Here is a 15,762-nt window from a genome sequence, read left to right on the forward strand (position 1 = left end):
GTAGGGTGCAATAATATGTCAATACAAAGCTGGAAGTGGTACAGGGATAGTCAACCTTTTAGTTTAGGGTGTTCTTATTTATTCCAAAATGTTTTTAAGTTTGTTAGATGGGTATTTAATATCTAGAATTTCATGGCTAGCATTTTTGGAGTATGTAGCAAAAACATTTTTTACTAAGTAGTCCTGTATTCATGTGATGATATAAAATATCTTTCATACCCTTTTAACCACTCTTGCGCTCTTCTAATGTCCTTCAGAATGAAGATGGCAGCCAGATAGACCAATATCTTGTGTGTGGAGAGGATTACAAGACGATCCGAGATGCTGTTGCCAAGGCAATGATGGAAGGCAAAATCGAGGGATTGGACAAGGCTTGTGAGGTATTGGTGTATTTCTACTTTACTCCATAATTGAAACACCTGCAGAGCATTTTGCATAAGCTTGTGATTTGATTTTGCTTGTTAATTTTTGTTCTTTCTATCAGATATTATGTTTAAACTGTTAAAGGCCCAGTGCTGTCAAAACTATAACACTATAAGGTTGGAAAAATACTGTGAAATTGTGAAAATGATGATAATGCCCTATTAGTGTGAGAGCTGTTTGAAAAGACTGCCCAAAATTTCAGCCTGTTTTGGTGGGATCGAGTTTTGGCCTTCCGTGGTGACATCACCATGCAGTAAATGAGTTAATAGACCAATAAGAAAAAGTTCCAAACCTCTGCCAATAACAGCTAGTTTTCAGTTTTCCCCTCCCCACTCAGACCACTCCCAGACAGTCCTAGCAAAATTCTTGCATGAGAAATTGCTCTTTGTTAAGAAGCTATTGTTGTTTCTTTTTGACCATTTTAATTGAAAACAATCACAGTAAGGTACTTAATTGCTACCAAGAAATGATTAGATATTGAGAGAAAAACAGCTGCATTGGATGTGTGTGTGTGTGTGTGTGTGTGTGTGTGTGTGTGTGTGTGTGCAGGGCTGTACATGTCCGCCACAGAAGAAGGCGGTCTACCTGCTCCTGGCCCTGTTCAGAGAAGTCACCTCTCTCTACAGATCAGCCAATGACAGCTTCCATCCTAAACCTGTGGTAAGAGTCCTTATACGAAGACAAAATACTGTGACGTAGTCCCAATTATCTCTCCTTCCTCCCAAAGTGTAAATGATCTCTCCTTCCTTCACTGATTTGAAAAGAAATGACTGATATAAGACATATGGTGGAAACTCCTACTAGCCCATGCCTCCACCAATCAAATGCTTTTAGATTTGCGGGAAGTATTGAACGAGTGCACACTTCAAGAGAAAGGAATATTATTGTCTGTCACCTCAGCTTCCATACTTCACCTGTCTCAACACAGTGTCTTTACACCTAAAGATAACACTGTATCAACTGTCTCCTCACTTCCCATATAAGACTTGTTTCTCTACATCTCTCTGTTTAACCAAATATATTTTACTCCCCCAGCAATGCCAGGACCTGTTGGTATTCATCCAGGCCTCCAGGGTGCTGGTCAGCCCAGAGGTGAGGGCCTTCGCCCAGGCCCTGGTGGCCAACCGGCTGGGGCCCTGGAGGTCGTCCCGGGCCTCTGGGGCCCAGTGTGTGGTGGTGGAGCTGAGCGTCCACCTGGCTGCAGTGCTGCTCTGTGGGAACCAGGGTCTACTGACGCCCCTCCAGCAGCTGGCCCTGCTGCCTGCCAACATGCAGGTGGGAACACTGTGACTGGGTGCCAAATGGCACACTGTTCCCTATGTAGTGCACTACTTTAGTTTTGACCATGGCCCATAGGGTTAGGACTAGTTAGGAACTCCCCTCACCTGGTTGCCTAGGTCTTCATTTGACACGAATAGAAAGGAAATAACAAAAACCAGCATACACACGGTCCTCCAGGAATTTAGTTTGACACCCCTGGTCTGGAAGGAATCCAGGCTAAACCCCTTTCACACTACAGAGCCGAGCCAAACTGTACTGGGCTGGCCTGATATTCATTCAACATTTGATAGAATCGTGTTGAAAAGGTAACCTGTGAAAATAAATATCAATGCTATCACAGCATGGTTTTGCCCTATAGTCTGAAAAGGGTTGGTTGATTTAATTATTTAAATATTTTAAAACGCATATCCACCACATCAATGAAATAGCAGTCAATACAGTCCATGAAAACAACAGCTTTCAACACATTAAAGCCAGTGACTTATCTCCAGGGTGGTCCTAGTACCCCGTTCTGTTCCGTTCTGTTCGTCATGTAAAGGCCAGCTAACGTTGCTGTTTGTTCCTGTGTGTCTATAGAGAGCCTTCCTCCCCACCATGCCAGAGGACATGCTAGCAGTGGCTCACAAAGCTATGGGGCAGCTGCAGTGGTACTGTAAGTATAGTAACAGACAGATTTAGCAGATTTAATTGTCTAAAATGTGAAGTCGTCAAGCTTTTCTTCTGCTCTTACACAGTTTGTCCCAACAATCACCCGTGCACCATCGGTGAGGTACATAACATTTTAGTTTTTAGTTTATTCTGAATGATCTTCTCTTTTGGCCCTAACTTTCAGTTTAAGTACGGTTTCTCAGAATCTCTCTCTCTCCTACCCCTCTGTCTGACCATTACCACAGTGTGGCCAGCCCATGGAGAGGAGTCGATGCCTGGATTGTGGCCATGAGATCGGAGGGGACAACCACAAAGCTGTCCCTGGCTTCCAAGCCTTTCAGATCCAGTGAGTGGGACTTTTATGGAATTTATAAAAGACAGTTGATAATGGCTTGAGCAGGTGCTGCACTGTGCAGAATTGGGTTCAAACAGTATTTTATTTTCTTTCAAATTGTTTAGCTGTGCTTGATTGAGCTGACCTGGCACAAAGGAACCAATGGAATAGCCCCCAAAAGTACAAACCCCACCCATCTGGCCATCCAATCCAAGCAGGCTCATACTATTTGAACCCATGTCTGGTATCGTGACAGTACTGGATAATGTTTTCCCTCTTCACAGGGGTGACCGCACCCAGACTGGCCACATCTTGGGAGATCCCAGACGGAGAGACAACCTGGACATGCAGGACACCAAGAACATGTCCCCAGTGCCCTTTAACCTTCTGCGCCTGATCACACACATGGCCATGCTGCTAGGGGCCAGCAGTCACCCCCAGGTAGGTACACTAGAACAGATTTTCAAAACTCTCATCGGGGACACAGAGCCGTTCCATTGGTAACTATTCCAGAGCTAACACACCTGATTCAACTTATCAACTAATCATCAAGCATTTGATAAGGTGAATTAGTGTTAGTTCAACTAAATTGTGAAATGTCTGGGGAGGTTTTAAAACCACTGTACTAGAGGTAACTCTGGTCCTCTGTAGCTCAGCTGGTAGAGCACGGCGCTTGTAACGCCAAGGTAGTGGGTTCGATCCCCGGGACCACCCATACACGAAAAAAAAATTATGCACGCATGACTGTAAGTCGCTTTGGATAAAACCGTCTGCTAAATGGCATATTATTATGTAACTGTTGTAGATGGATGGATGTGGTTATTGGTTTGGCTGTTGTCCAGTGCTGACAGTTACATCTATTGAAGGACACTTGCCTCAACTGAGTCTCTTCATCTCTCTCTCCCTCTCTGGCTCTCTCTCCCTCTCTGGCTCTCTCTCTCTCTCTCTGGCTCTCTCTCTCTGTGTCTCGCTCTCTCTCTCTCTCTGGCTCTTTCTACCCTCTCTGGCTCTCTCTCCCTCTCTGGCTCTCTCTCCCTCTCTGGCTCTCTCTCTCTCTCTGGCTCTCTCTCTCTCTCTCTCTCTCTCTCTCTCTCTGGCTCTCTCTACCCTCCCCCCTCTCTCTCTCTCCGGCTCTCTCTACCCTCCCCCCTCGCTCTCTCTGTAGGTCATCGGTGCCATCATCGAGCCTCCAGTGCCCGACCCCGGTACATTCCTGTGGGACCACCTGTTGAAGGACATGGAGCAGGTGACCAGGTCTCTGGGGAAGGGGTCAGATGACACGGTCAACACCGTCCACCTGGTCATCAGCAGCCTTCTGGAGCCCCACCAGCCTGGTCAGTGTAAGGGACCAGAAACACAGCGATGTCCTCAATAGGTTTACAATCACTAAAAACAAGTAAAAGGTCTTAGAATGTGCTTTAAGGTGAAGGTAGTTTAAAGTGAAAGAATGTATAAAAATGTACTATTATTATTTTTGAATCATTGTCTGTAATTGATGTCAGATGCTGAAAGTTTCCCTCACTCTACTCTGCTTCTCTCTCCAGGGCCTGTTCCCTATGACAACCTGCTCTCCACCAAGGAGGCTCGAAACGGCTGGGAGACCACCGTCAGCAATGACATCATCACCCCTCAGCTGAAGGTACCTACTATTGACATCACAAAGTCACCATTTTACTCAGTTTGCCATCTCTAGATGAAGGAATTTCTTTAGCATCTTCAATACAGTCAACGATATTTGTTTTCTTTCATTGGTCCATCTATAACCGTCGTTCATTAGAGCACGCAACGGAAAACTTTTTTAAATGTTTGCATTTCTTATTGGACAAGTCTAGGTAGTCCCTCTCTGTTTGAATCTGTTTTATTCTGTTTAGTGTCTAATGAACACTGCCCTGAATAACAGAGAACCATTGATATCTAAATGAGACCCTCTCTTCTCTCTCTCTTTCTCTCCCCTCCCATCCCATCTCCAGCACCTGGACAGGCGGCTGAAGGAGGTGAACGCCTTTGTCCGGGCCGACTCGCGGGTCTCCTCCAACCCCGTGATGAGGCTGGTGTTCGGGGACCCGCGCCTCTTCCTGACCTCTCTGCCCCGGGGGTCTCTGATCCACAGCTCAGCCGTGTGGAGCTGCAGGGAGCGTGTGTCTCTGCTCAGCCTCACCCACATTGTGGAGCAGCACGACGGCAAGGACACCCTGCCCATGCTCTGGCGCTTCCTACAGAGGGTAAGAGCTGAGGCACCGCTGAACGGAAACCTGGGTCTTCTTTTTTTTTGCAATGGAAGCAAGTGTTCCTTATTGGATAGGTTCATGTATTCCCTCCTTGTTTCGGTAATCATGGTAGCCTCCACATTAATGTAGAAGTGTTTAGAAACATATTCTATTCTTATTTACAATAAAAGTGACTCCAAAATGACACTACATTATTTACCATTCATTTTTATTAGCACAAAATAATCTGAAACAACCAAAACATTCAGTATAATGTACAGTGCATTCGGAAAGTATTCAGACCCCTTGTCTTTTTCCACATTTTTTTAAAATTGATAACCAAAAACAAAATCCCTCATCAATCTACACATAATAACCCATAACGACAAAGCATAAACGTTAAAAATATATATTTTTGCAAATTTATTAAAAATAAGAAACGGAAATATCACATTTACATAAGTATTCAGACCCTTTACTCAGTACTTTGTTGAAGCACCTTTGGCAGCGATTACAGCCTTGAGTCTTCTTGAGTATGACGCTACAAGTCTGGCACACCTGTATTTGGGGAGTGTCTCCCATTCTTCTCTGCAGATCCTCTCAAGCTCTGTCAGGTTGGATGGGGAGCGCCGCTGCACAGCTATTTTCATGTCTCTCCAGAGATGTCTGATTGGGTTCAAGTCCGGGATCTGGCTGGACCACTCAAGGACATTGAGACTTGTCCCGAACCCACTCCTGCTTTGTCTTGGCTGTGTGCTTAGGGTCGTTGTCCTGTTGGAAGGTGAACCTTCGCCACAGTCGGAGGTCCTGAGCGCTCCGGAGCAGGTTTTCATCAAGGATCTCTGTACTTTGCTCCGTTCATCTTTCCCTGACTCTGAAAAATATCTCCACAGATGCTGCCACCACCATGCTTCACCATAGGGATGGTGCTAGGTTTCCTCCAGACTTGACGCTTGGCATTCAGGCCAAATAGTTCAATCTTGGTTTCATCAGACCAAAGAATCTTGTTTCTCATGGTCTGAGAGGCCTTTTGGCAAATTCCAAGCGGGCTGTCATGTGCCTTATACTGAGGAATGGCTTCAGTCTGGCCACTTTACCATAAAGGCCTGATTGGTGGAGTGCTGCCGAGATGGTTGTCCTTCTGGAAGGTTCTCCCATCTCCACAGAGGAACTCTGGAGCTCATTCAAAGTGACCATTTGGTTCTTGGTCACCTCCCTGACCAAGGCCCTTCTCCCCCGATTGATCGGTTTGGCCGGGCGGCCAGCTCTAGAAAGAGTCTTGGTGGTTCCAAACTACTTCCATTCCATTTAAGAATGATGGAGGCCACTGTGTTCTTGGGGACCTTCAATGCTGCAGAAATGTGTTGGTACCCTTCCCCAGATCTGTGCTTCGACACAATCCTGTTTCGGAGTTCTATGGACAATTCCTTCGACCTCATGGCTTGGTTTTTGCTCTGACATGCACATAGACAGGTGTGTGCCTTTCCAAATCAAGTAAAATCAGTTGAATTTATTTTTAATACTTTTGCAAAAATTTCAAAAAATCTGTGTTCGCTTTATAATTATGGGGTATTGTGTGTAGATTGATGACAAAAATGTTTTAGTTAATCCATTTTAGAATAAGGCTGTAAATTTTTTTGGAAAAAGGGACGTGGTCTGAATACTTTCCGAATGCACTGTATGTATTCAGTGGCTAATCACTCCAAGACCCTAAACGTGTTTACAGTCTCATTTACAGTCATAATGTTGGTCAGACCTTCATTCAATGCAGTGTGATTGGCAGTTTGTTTTACCATACCCTGTGATTGGTTGCCGTAATATACGACCGTAACATCACCCGCCTGTGATTGGTCTTTTGACAGGAGGCAGAGCTGCGGTTGGTGAAGTTCCTTCCTGACATCCTGGCACTGCAGAGAGATCTGGTGAAGAGGTTCCAGAACGTGACCGACCTCAACTGCGGAACCATCGCAGAGTTCCTTCACAGCCAGAAAGCAGGTACTAGTTTAAACTATACTTCTGGGTTAGTCACAGTACTGTATGTCCAACTGAAAACCATCAGTGGTATTGTTTGTATTATTGGCATCATACAGCGAGCAGATATATCATTTATTTCACTATTGAGGCCAGCCGAGCTAAGCTGTAGTGTAGTAGCCAGTTATGCCTCCACCATAGAGGCTGGAAAATAAAATCTAAGAGTCAGCTCTACAGTTCAGGCCAGAACACTAGTATCAAAAGAGTATTAAAGTTTGTTTACAATATAGGCTTATAGATTGATTATTATGTTTGTTCTCACAGCCTCCCTCTCGGCCTGGTACGAGAAACGGATCAAAATCTTCCTGACAACGTGGAATCAGCTTCGGGTCTCCCTGGCAACCAACGGTATGAGCAAAGATAAACATAGCACAAGTCTAGGGCTCTGTTAATAATGAAATAAATAAATAATATTCAGTAAATATATACAATATTTTAAAATATGCTCTTTGGAGGGGCATTCATGCATGATTTCTTAATCTGCAATTTTGTGATTGTAATCTGTGTGTTTTGGCTCTGCTCCAGGTGAGATTAAAATCCCTGGCGAGTTCTGCCAAGAGGACCTGGACCTGACCAGTGACTTCTTGGTTCTGTTGCCACGGCGACAGGGTTCCGGCCTGTGTTCCACGGCGCTGGTCAGCTACCTCATCGCCCTGCACAACGAACTGGTCTACTGCGTTGACAAGCATACTGGAGAGGAGACCAGGTGAGGGTGCTGTTGTCCTATTTCATTTTCACTCATCTGGGGCCGAAGTAACCAAGCATCTCGGAGTAGGAGTGCTGATTCAGGATCAGTTTTTCCTTTAGGATCACAATAAGATCACATGGATGGGGGGACCTGATCTGGGATCGGCTCTCCTACTGAGACGTTTGATACATATCTCAGACTACATCGATCTGAGATGTAGTCAGTTGTACAACTGAATGCATTCAACTGAAATGTGTCTCCCGCATTTAACCCAGAGAGGTGCGGGGTGCTGCCTTAATCCACGTCATCGGCGCACGGGGAGCAGTTGTTGTTGCAGGTTAACTGCCTTGCTCAAGGGCAGAACGTCAGAATGTTCCACCTTGCCGACTCGGGGATTCAAACCAGCGACATTTTGATTACTGGCCCAACACTCTTAACTGCTAGGCCTGTGGTTCCCAACCTCTTTTGGTTACTCTACCACCAACTGAATTTTGCTCTGCCCAGAGTACCCCTGAAGTACCCCCTCATGTGCATTTTACCAGTAGGCCTATGGTCTCATGAGTCTTCCCAAGTACCCCCTGTGGATAGGTCAAGTACCCCCAGTGGTCCTAGTACCCTTGGTTGGGAACCACTGCGCTATGCTGCCAGCCAAACTGATAGAAAGCAGAAGCAGACATGGTTGATATCACCCGCTTACACACATTCTTACACCAACAATATGGTCATTTAGCAGACCCTGTTATCCAAAGAAACTTCCAGAACTGTCAACATTGACACATGCAGTATATCGGTATATGTGGCCATGCAGGACTCAAACCCACAACCCTGGTGTACTGGCAGCACCATGATCCCTACCTCACCCAGCCATTGGAACCACATTAGTTCACTCTTCTCCTTTCCCTCCCCCAGCTACACAGTGAGCCCGGCGGACCTGAGCGACCTGCACATGATCCGCTACGAGCCGGAGAGAGATCTGCTGCCCTTGGTTCTGTCCAACTGCCAGTACAGCGTGGAGCGTGGCCAGGAGGCCCTGCACGAGTACGACCTGCCCAAGATCCAGCAGCAGATCCTGGCCCGCTTCCTGCAGGGCAAGCCCCTCGTCACCCTCAACGTGAGTCAGTCTGTCTCTCAGCTGTCGGTCAGTCAAATGTACAGTTCTAGGCATCAACAAAGTTACTAAATGCCTGTGCTGCAGCAAGGTACATTGTTAATGTGACAAACTCTCTCGTAGGGTGACGCCAAGTTCATTAGCAATCGTCTAACAATAACAAATGTTATGAAATACATTTTTTAAATATGCTCTTAAAGGGTAAAACTACATCCACTTATAAACATATTTTTTACTAAAGTTAGTGTGCGGTAGAGGTTAAACCAGAACTGTATAGATTTCCCTTTTTACAGAAACACTTAGCTGTCACAAGCTGCGTTACACATTCTGATATTTTTTTCACTAATTGGTCTTTTGACCAATCATATCAGCTCTGAAAAAGATCTGATGTGATTGGTCAAAAGACCAATTAGAGTAAAAAAGATCAGAATGTGTCTGCCTGTGTAAAAGCAGCAACAGTGAGGTAAAGACAACAGCGTTACTATATGACCATGTAGTAAACAGGAAGAGGTTTTGATTTGTTACTAACTGCCGTCTCATACAGGGAATCCCAACCCTGGTGAACAGACATGACCGCAATTATGAAAATATCCTCAAGGACGTAAAAGGAAAGGTTCAACAGGTAAGTCACAATAACTCTGGTGACATGTTGTCACATGGTATGATATGAACGGGGAAATCTTTGATTGGTACTCTACATCCAGTTTTGGAACACAACCCAGGCATGAGGTTGAGTTGACCCTGTTCTATGCCTGGTCCACGTCGCTGTCATTTCCCTGTTTGTGACCTTTTCCCTTTGTGTCCCTAGGAGCCCCTGCCCATCCTGACCCTGTCAGCGCTAGCTGGGGAGCTGCAGTCATACAGCGAGGTGTGTGAGGCGCTCTCCACCGTGGAGGTGGCACTGGGCTTCCTGGCCATGACAGGCGGCGAACCCCAGCTGCAGCTAGAACGCTACCTGGAGGAGGTTCTGCAGATGGGAGACCAGACAGCCCCACACATCCTCAAGGTCAGCTCCCTTCCTCCGTCTGCAGTCTGGAGCCCACAGACTGTCCGGGTGCAGCAGTAACATATCTCTGTCCTACACTCTGTTTATGACAGAGATAACTCTGTCCACTCTGTCGAATGGTTTAGTTGGTAGCTGAGAGCCTAAAGCCAGATTTTTGTTTCACCACTCCATCTAGCTGGCTCTCCATTGGCTTCCTTACAGGAACCAGTAAACAGATGGATACCCTTAACAGAAATTAGTGTCTTAATTTAATCTTGTTGTCGTAAGCTTTTTGGGGTATATAGCTAGCATATTATCAATCACTATCTAGCCTAATTGGTATTAATTGTACCCTAAAGTTAATACAACACATCTCTCGGTAAGGTGAGCTCTTTCAAGAGAGAACCCGTTAGCAGTGATGTCATGTTTTCTGACCATGTGATTGGAGGTTATATTAAACTAAGGGATAGTTCACCCAAATTACAAAATTACATGTTGGTTTCCTGACCCTGTAAGCAGTCTATGGATGTAAGACAGCAATGCATTATTTGGTTTTGTTTACCTGGCCACTGTTTCAAATGCTAACCTTTTTTGCACAAATCCAGTGCAATGTTGCCCTGAGCAGGTGTAGTCTGAGTCACTGTGTTGTCCTCATGCAGGCCCTGAGCAGGTGTAGTCTGAAACACTGTGTTGTCCTCATGCAGGCCCTGAGCAGGTGTAGTCTGAAACACTGTGTTGTCCTCATGCAGGCCCTGAGTAGGTGTAGTCTGAAACACTGTGTTGTCCTCATGCAGGCCCTGAGCAGGTGTAGTCTGAAACACTGTGTTGTCCTCATGCAGGCCCTGAGCAGGTGTAGTCTGAAACACTGTGTTGTCCTCATGCAGGCCCTGAGCAGGTGTAGTCTGAAACACTGTGTTGTCCTCATGCAGGCCCTGAGCAGGTGTAGTCTGAAACACTGTGTTGTCCTCATGCAGGCCCTGAGCAGGTGTAGTCTGAAACACTGTGTGGCCCTGTGGCAGCTCCTCACCTCACTCAAGTCGGAGAACATGCTGCGCCTCAAGAGGGTAAGACGACGAGACACCACACATTCACCCAGACAACAGTCTTCACATTAAACTGTTAATGGTTTTGTTAGGGTCATGTTTTTACACTGGTTATGAAGTTGTTTGTCTGGATTACTGTTTGTGTGGGTGAGATGTGTTTGAATAACTTACAACATAAGTTGTAACATTGTAACTTAAGTTCTACTAGCTTACAAAATTCAGTTACACTAACTTTAGTTATACTAACTTACAAAATCTGATAAATAGCAAATGATCGTAATGTCATGTTTCACCCTAGTGTGTATCTATTAGTAGAAGTTTCACTAAACCCCCCCTCTCCATCCCTCCCTCCCCATCCTCAGGACCCGTTTGTGGGGGTCTCAGAGAAGTACAGGAATCCCCTGGGCGATGAAGAGCGGAGGCTGCTCACTACGTTCTTCACCAAGAGCAGCGCTGACTCGTTCCTGCTGGAGATGCACGAGTTCCTGCTGCTGGTCCTGAAGAACCCCTGTGCCCTCGACACATACAGGCCTGACTGGGGGTAAGCCAAGGGGATAACAGCTAGCTGGCATGGTGTAGTCTCTCTTGACACCCTTAGCTACCTAGTGCCCATAGATTTGGTTCTGGGTTCCGGGATTAGCAAAATTGTAGTGTTCAATTTTGTAGTATTGTTTACGTCAAATGAACATCACGTATGTGTTTCACAAGGCCCACAAACATCTCTGGGTGAGGCATGTTTGATGAAAGTAAAAATCACATGTCCATTATCCTTTCCTCCATCGTCCTGCAGCCTGAAAGACACCCTGCTGTCCTACATGGAGCGTAAGGACCTTGACGTTCCCCACGACGTGGACGAGTTGTTCCCCGGAGAGATCAGCCTGGCTCAGTACATCGAAGCCTGGAAGTTCACTGTGGCCTTCAAACAGGAGCGCAGCCAGAGATAGCTCCACCACCTCCTCATTGACTTTACTCTGCCTTTGGATGTGTCCCAAATAGCACCCTATTCCCTACATAGTGCACTACTTTCCCCCCCCCTGCAGAGTCTAACATCATTTCATACTTTTATTGGTTTTTAGACAGGACAGTATGAAGTCAGTGGGACAGACGATGTTGGAGGATTGACAAGTCGGAAGGGAACAGAGCCAAAGCTCCAACCCCAGACTCCAGCAATGTAGTGCACTACTTTTGACCCACCAGGTTGGGGTACAGGTTAGGGTGCCATTTCAGATGCACACTTTGTATAGACTTTATAGTACCTGTATACTGTATGTAAGGGCCAAATATATGTTTACAGTCATGTTTAAGAATACACTTATATGATATAGATTCATATGTTTTACACAGTGGAACGTGCAATGAGTGCCTTTTCGGAAATGCTTTCAAAGTGCCAGCAGGCATATTCTACTCATGTGCAATACACAATACCTATATACTATATAATTCTGGTATCTAAAAAGTGAAATGTGATTTGTACTAGGAGTACAATGAATGAACGCTCTTTTGAGACGTTCCTAAAAGTTAGAGGAAATTACGAAAGTTGTAATTAGCAAATATTTGTCCATTTAATTTATATTAGTTGATAAATATGCACGTACAGTGGAGGCTGCTGAGGGGAGGACAGCTCATAATAATGGCTGGAACGGAGCGGATGGAATGACATCAAACACATGGAAACCATGGAAACCATGTTTGAAGTATTTGATACCATTCCACTTATTCTGCTCCAGCCAATACCACGAGCCCGTCCTCCCCAATTCAGGTGCCACCAACCTCCTGTGATGCACAAAATGTTTATTGACTGCTGATGGTCTTGTGTGCACTTTTTAAATGTGAATTTCTCCTTCACATAGTGGTGGTAGTGAAGACTGAATGATCTTAGACTCAGGGACGCAACTAGATGAGATGTTGGACTATAACTCTGCAAATTTTCTGAAGCTGCCTTGTTATTGATATCTATGGTGTCCCCAAAGGCCACCGTAGATATCTATTTACATGGCTTTGCCTCAAGTGATACGTTTAGTTTTTTCATAACGGACTCATCTACAATCAACACTGAAAAATGGCATGACAGTTTCCACTTTCAGAATCACTGCCTTACAGAATAATCCATGCTCATTGTATTTGGCACTTTGCTTGACGTTCCTCTTGTTGAACTTAAAGTTGGACCAAATGTTGTTTCTGTATTCCATTTCATTGCTGAAGAGTGTGACATGCAGTGATTATTATGTTAAAACAAAATAAATTGTTTGCCTCAGCTCATTTTTCTTTGTTGGTGATTTCTTGAAATCTGTCTTGGCGCCACAAGACTTAAGTGACAGTCATTCAATCAAAGAACAGCGTTAGGCTCAGGACTGTGGGTGTAGCAAATTAACATTTAAAGTGACCGTCCCATTTTTGAGAGTCATAATCAAATGTATTTGTTTGTGATGTGTAACACATAAGTGAAAAGAAGATGATACCAGCAGAATGTATTTTTTTTATACTGACCAGGTGGTCTCCATCAGCCCAAAGTCAAGATGCAGGCAACAAACTCTGTTCTATTTCTTTATTTTGCACACAAAGCAGTCACACATTTTGACAAATATAACTTATGAAATTATATTTCGATTATATTTATTATATTAGTTGAAGTAAAATCTCAAATCAAAGTGTATTTGTCATATGCGCAGGAAACATGTATAAACAGTACATTGAAATGCTTACTTGCAAGTTCACATCTCAACATTGCAACTAAAATAAAAGAAAAGTAGAATATCATGGAAAACGAAGAAACGGGAAACACAAAAAAGTACTAAATACATAAGACTCATGAACCCGAAGACAGTTTACCTCTGATTATACATTAGATCAGTGTATTCAAACGTTTTTAGTAGAAACCAAACTTCAAAAATAATGATAATAATCTGGAAATCAACCAATAATGTTAAATACATTACATTTTAATTTCGTATAAAAACTAAGAGAACCAATAAATACTAGAACTTTTACGATAAATTTTTTAAAAAACGTTCGAAAACACAAACTCAATTTTATCAACAAAATAAACTGACAAAAACATTTCTGTCAGGTCTGGCAATGTTAGGCCTCTGGTTTAGGAACTGTGCTGCTACTGCACTAGAATTGGGATTGTTTGCTTAAATGTTTTGTCCTGAGAACTACAACAAAAAGAGTAAATGGAATGGGGGAAATGAGTGTGTTGAAACTGCATTCAGCTATGGCATGCAAACTAAACATTCTCGTTTGGCTAGCTACTGATTTCAAAAGTTTTAAAAGTTAACTTTAACAAAAAACATCTTGCGGTACTGTGAGTAGGCTATTATGAGATTGGGTATGCAAAATGTTGTTTTTCATACAATAATCTGTATTCTTGTTTTGCATTTCCCCCGCGACCTTGACTTTGAATACCACTGAATTAGATGATACATTATGGGCTGGTTTCACAACGCCGAAAAATATGCTTGCAAAGATGTTGAGAAAGGTGAGTGGTCCGTTGACTATTGTGAACGACAAGTTGTCCATCATGATACGTGTCATTTTTTAAAGAGGTTTTTGTGTGCAGGGATAGCCTAACTTCTCTGTCAGCGTCTGGTGTTTAAATGCTGGATACCCAATCCCAGCCAGGTGTCTGAGACACCGGGAAAACCAACTCAAACGTAGCATAACCTATTTACATCGCCGATACATGCAAATGATTGAGGTGTAACGTCAACCCAAAAAGGGAATATTGCATAAGTCACCTGCATCATTACCATAAACTATGCTATCATTAGTGGCAGAGAGGGATTCAAATTACCCGGACTATAACAACAATTCTTACATTCTTTGTCACCTACACGTATTTTGCAGATGTTATCGCAAGTGCAGCGAAATGCTTATGTTTCTAGCTCCAACAGTGCAGTGATACCTAACAATACAAAACAATACACACAAATCCCCAAAAAATGTAAAGAAAGAAATTAAGAAATATCAGAACGAGTCAGAGTCAGGAATTTTAATATACACTGAGTGTACAAAACATTAAGAACACCTGCTCTTTCCAAGATAGACTGACCAGGTGAATCCAGGTGAAAGCTAAGATCCCTCATTGATGTCACTTGCTAAATCCACTTCAGTCAGTGTAGATGAAGGCTACATGTTAAATAATTATTTTTATGCCTTTAGACAATTGAGACATCAAATCAAATGTCACTTACACGTGTTTAGCAGATGTTATTGCGGGCGTAGCGAAATGCTTGTGCTTCTATCTCCGACAGTGCAGTAATATCTAACAAGTAATATCTAACAATTTCACAACATATACCCAGTACACACAAATCTAAGTAATGAACTGAGAACCCATCTGGCTGGACCGATTTCGACAGAATATCCCCAGGGAGCCATGTTTCCATGAAACAAAGTATGTTACAGGCCCTGGTGTGTCTCTGGAAAAAAATCCTTGCCCTGAGCTTGTCGACTTTGTTATCCAAAGACTGAACATTAGCGAGTAGTATACTTGGAAGCGGTGGGTGGTGTGCGCGCCTCCTAAGTCGAACCAGCAGGCCGCTCTGAGTGCCTCGCCTCCGCCGGCGATGTTTTGGGTCAGCCGCTGGAATCAGTTCAATTGCCCTGGGGAGGGCAAACAAAGGGTCTGCTTCGGGAAAGTCGTATTCCTGGTCGTATTGCTGGTGAGTTACTGCCGCTCTGATATCCAATAGTTTTTCCCGGCTGTATGTAATGATACAAAACACTTTCTGAGCTAATAATGTAAAACAAAATACCACAAAGTTTCCTAAGAGCTAGTCGCGAGGCCGCCATCTTCGCCGGCGCCAGGTATGTGTGCCATTCAGAGGGTGAATGGGCAAGACAAAATAATTAAGTGCCTTTGAACAGGGTATGGTAGTAGGTGCCAGGCGCACCATTTTTTGTTAAGAACTGCAACGCTGCTGGGTTTTTCAAGCTCAACAGTTTCCCGTGTGTATCAAGAATTATACAACAGATGGGTCTAATCCTGGATGCTGATTGGTTAAAACCACAT

At 44.1% G+C, this 15,762-nt stretch overlaps 1 protein-coding gene across 1 annotated transcript in view; it reads left to right on the top strand.

Moving 5' to 3' along the window:
* LOC121551224 (E3 ubiquitin-protein ligase rnf213-alpha-like) overlaps nt 1-12,415 on the top strand; it is a 65,383-nt gene extending 52,968 nt beyond the window's left edge. The window contains exons 49-67 of the mRNA XM_041863780.2: nt 258-380; nt 973-1,083; nt 1,459-1,698; nt 2,281-2,356; nt 2,439-2,473; nt 2,598-2,698; nt 2,971-3,127; nt 3,852-4,026; nt 4,231-4,325; nt 4,657-4,908; nt 6,756-6,888; nt 7,189-7,272; nt 7,450-7,630; nt 8,522-8,723; nt 9,265-9,342; nt 9,529-9,726; nt 10,680-10,769; nt 11,111-11,289; nt 11,539-12,415. Coding sequence (XP_041719714.2) covers nt 258-380; nt 973-1,083; nt 1,459-1,698; nt 2,281-2,356; nt 2,439-2,473; nt 2,598-2,698; nt 2,971-3,127; nt 3,852-4,026; nt 4,231-4,325; nt 4,657-4,908; nt 6,756-6,888; nt 7,189-7,272; nt 7,450-7,630; nt 8,522-8,723; nt 9,265-9,342; nt 9,529-9,726; nt 10,680-10,769; nt 11,111-11,289; nt 11,539-11,692 — 2,664 coding nt within the window. The 3' untranslated portion in view covers nt 11,693-12,415. The remainder of the gene's footprint in view (nt 1-257; nt 381-972; nt 1,084-1,458; nt 1,699-2,280; nt 2,357-2,438; nt 2,474-2,597; nt 2,699-2,970; nt 3,128-3,851; nt 4,027-4,230; nt 4,326-4,656; nt 4,909-6,755; nt 6,889-7,188; nt 7,273-7,449; nt 7,631-8,521; nt 8,724-9,264; nt 9,343-9,528; nt 9,727-10,679; nt 10,770-11,110; nt 11,290-11,538) is intronic.
* The last annotated feature ends 3,347 nt before the right edge of the window (nt 12,416-15,762 follow it).

The sequence above is a fragment of the Coregonus clupeaformis genome, chromosome 35, assembly GCF_020615455.1.
Source record: "Coregonus clupeaformis isolate EN_2021a chromosome 35, ASM2061545v1, whole genome shotgun sequence".
NCBI classification, from domain to species: domain Eukaryota; kingdom Metazoa; phylum Chordata; class Actinopteri; order Salmoniformes; family Salmonidae; genus Coregonus; species Coregonus clupeaformis.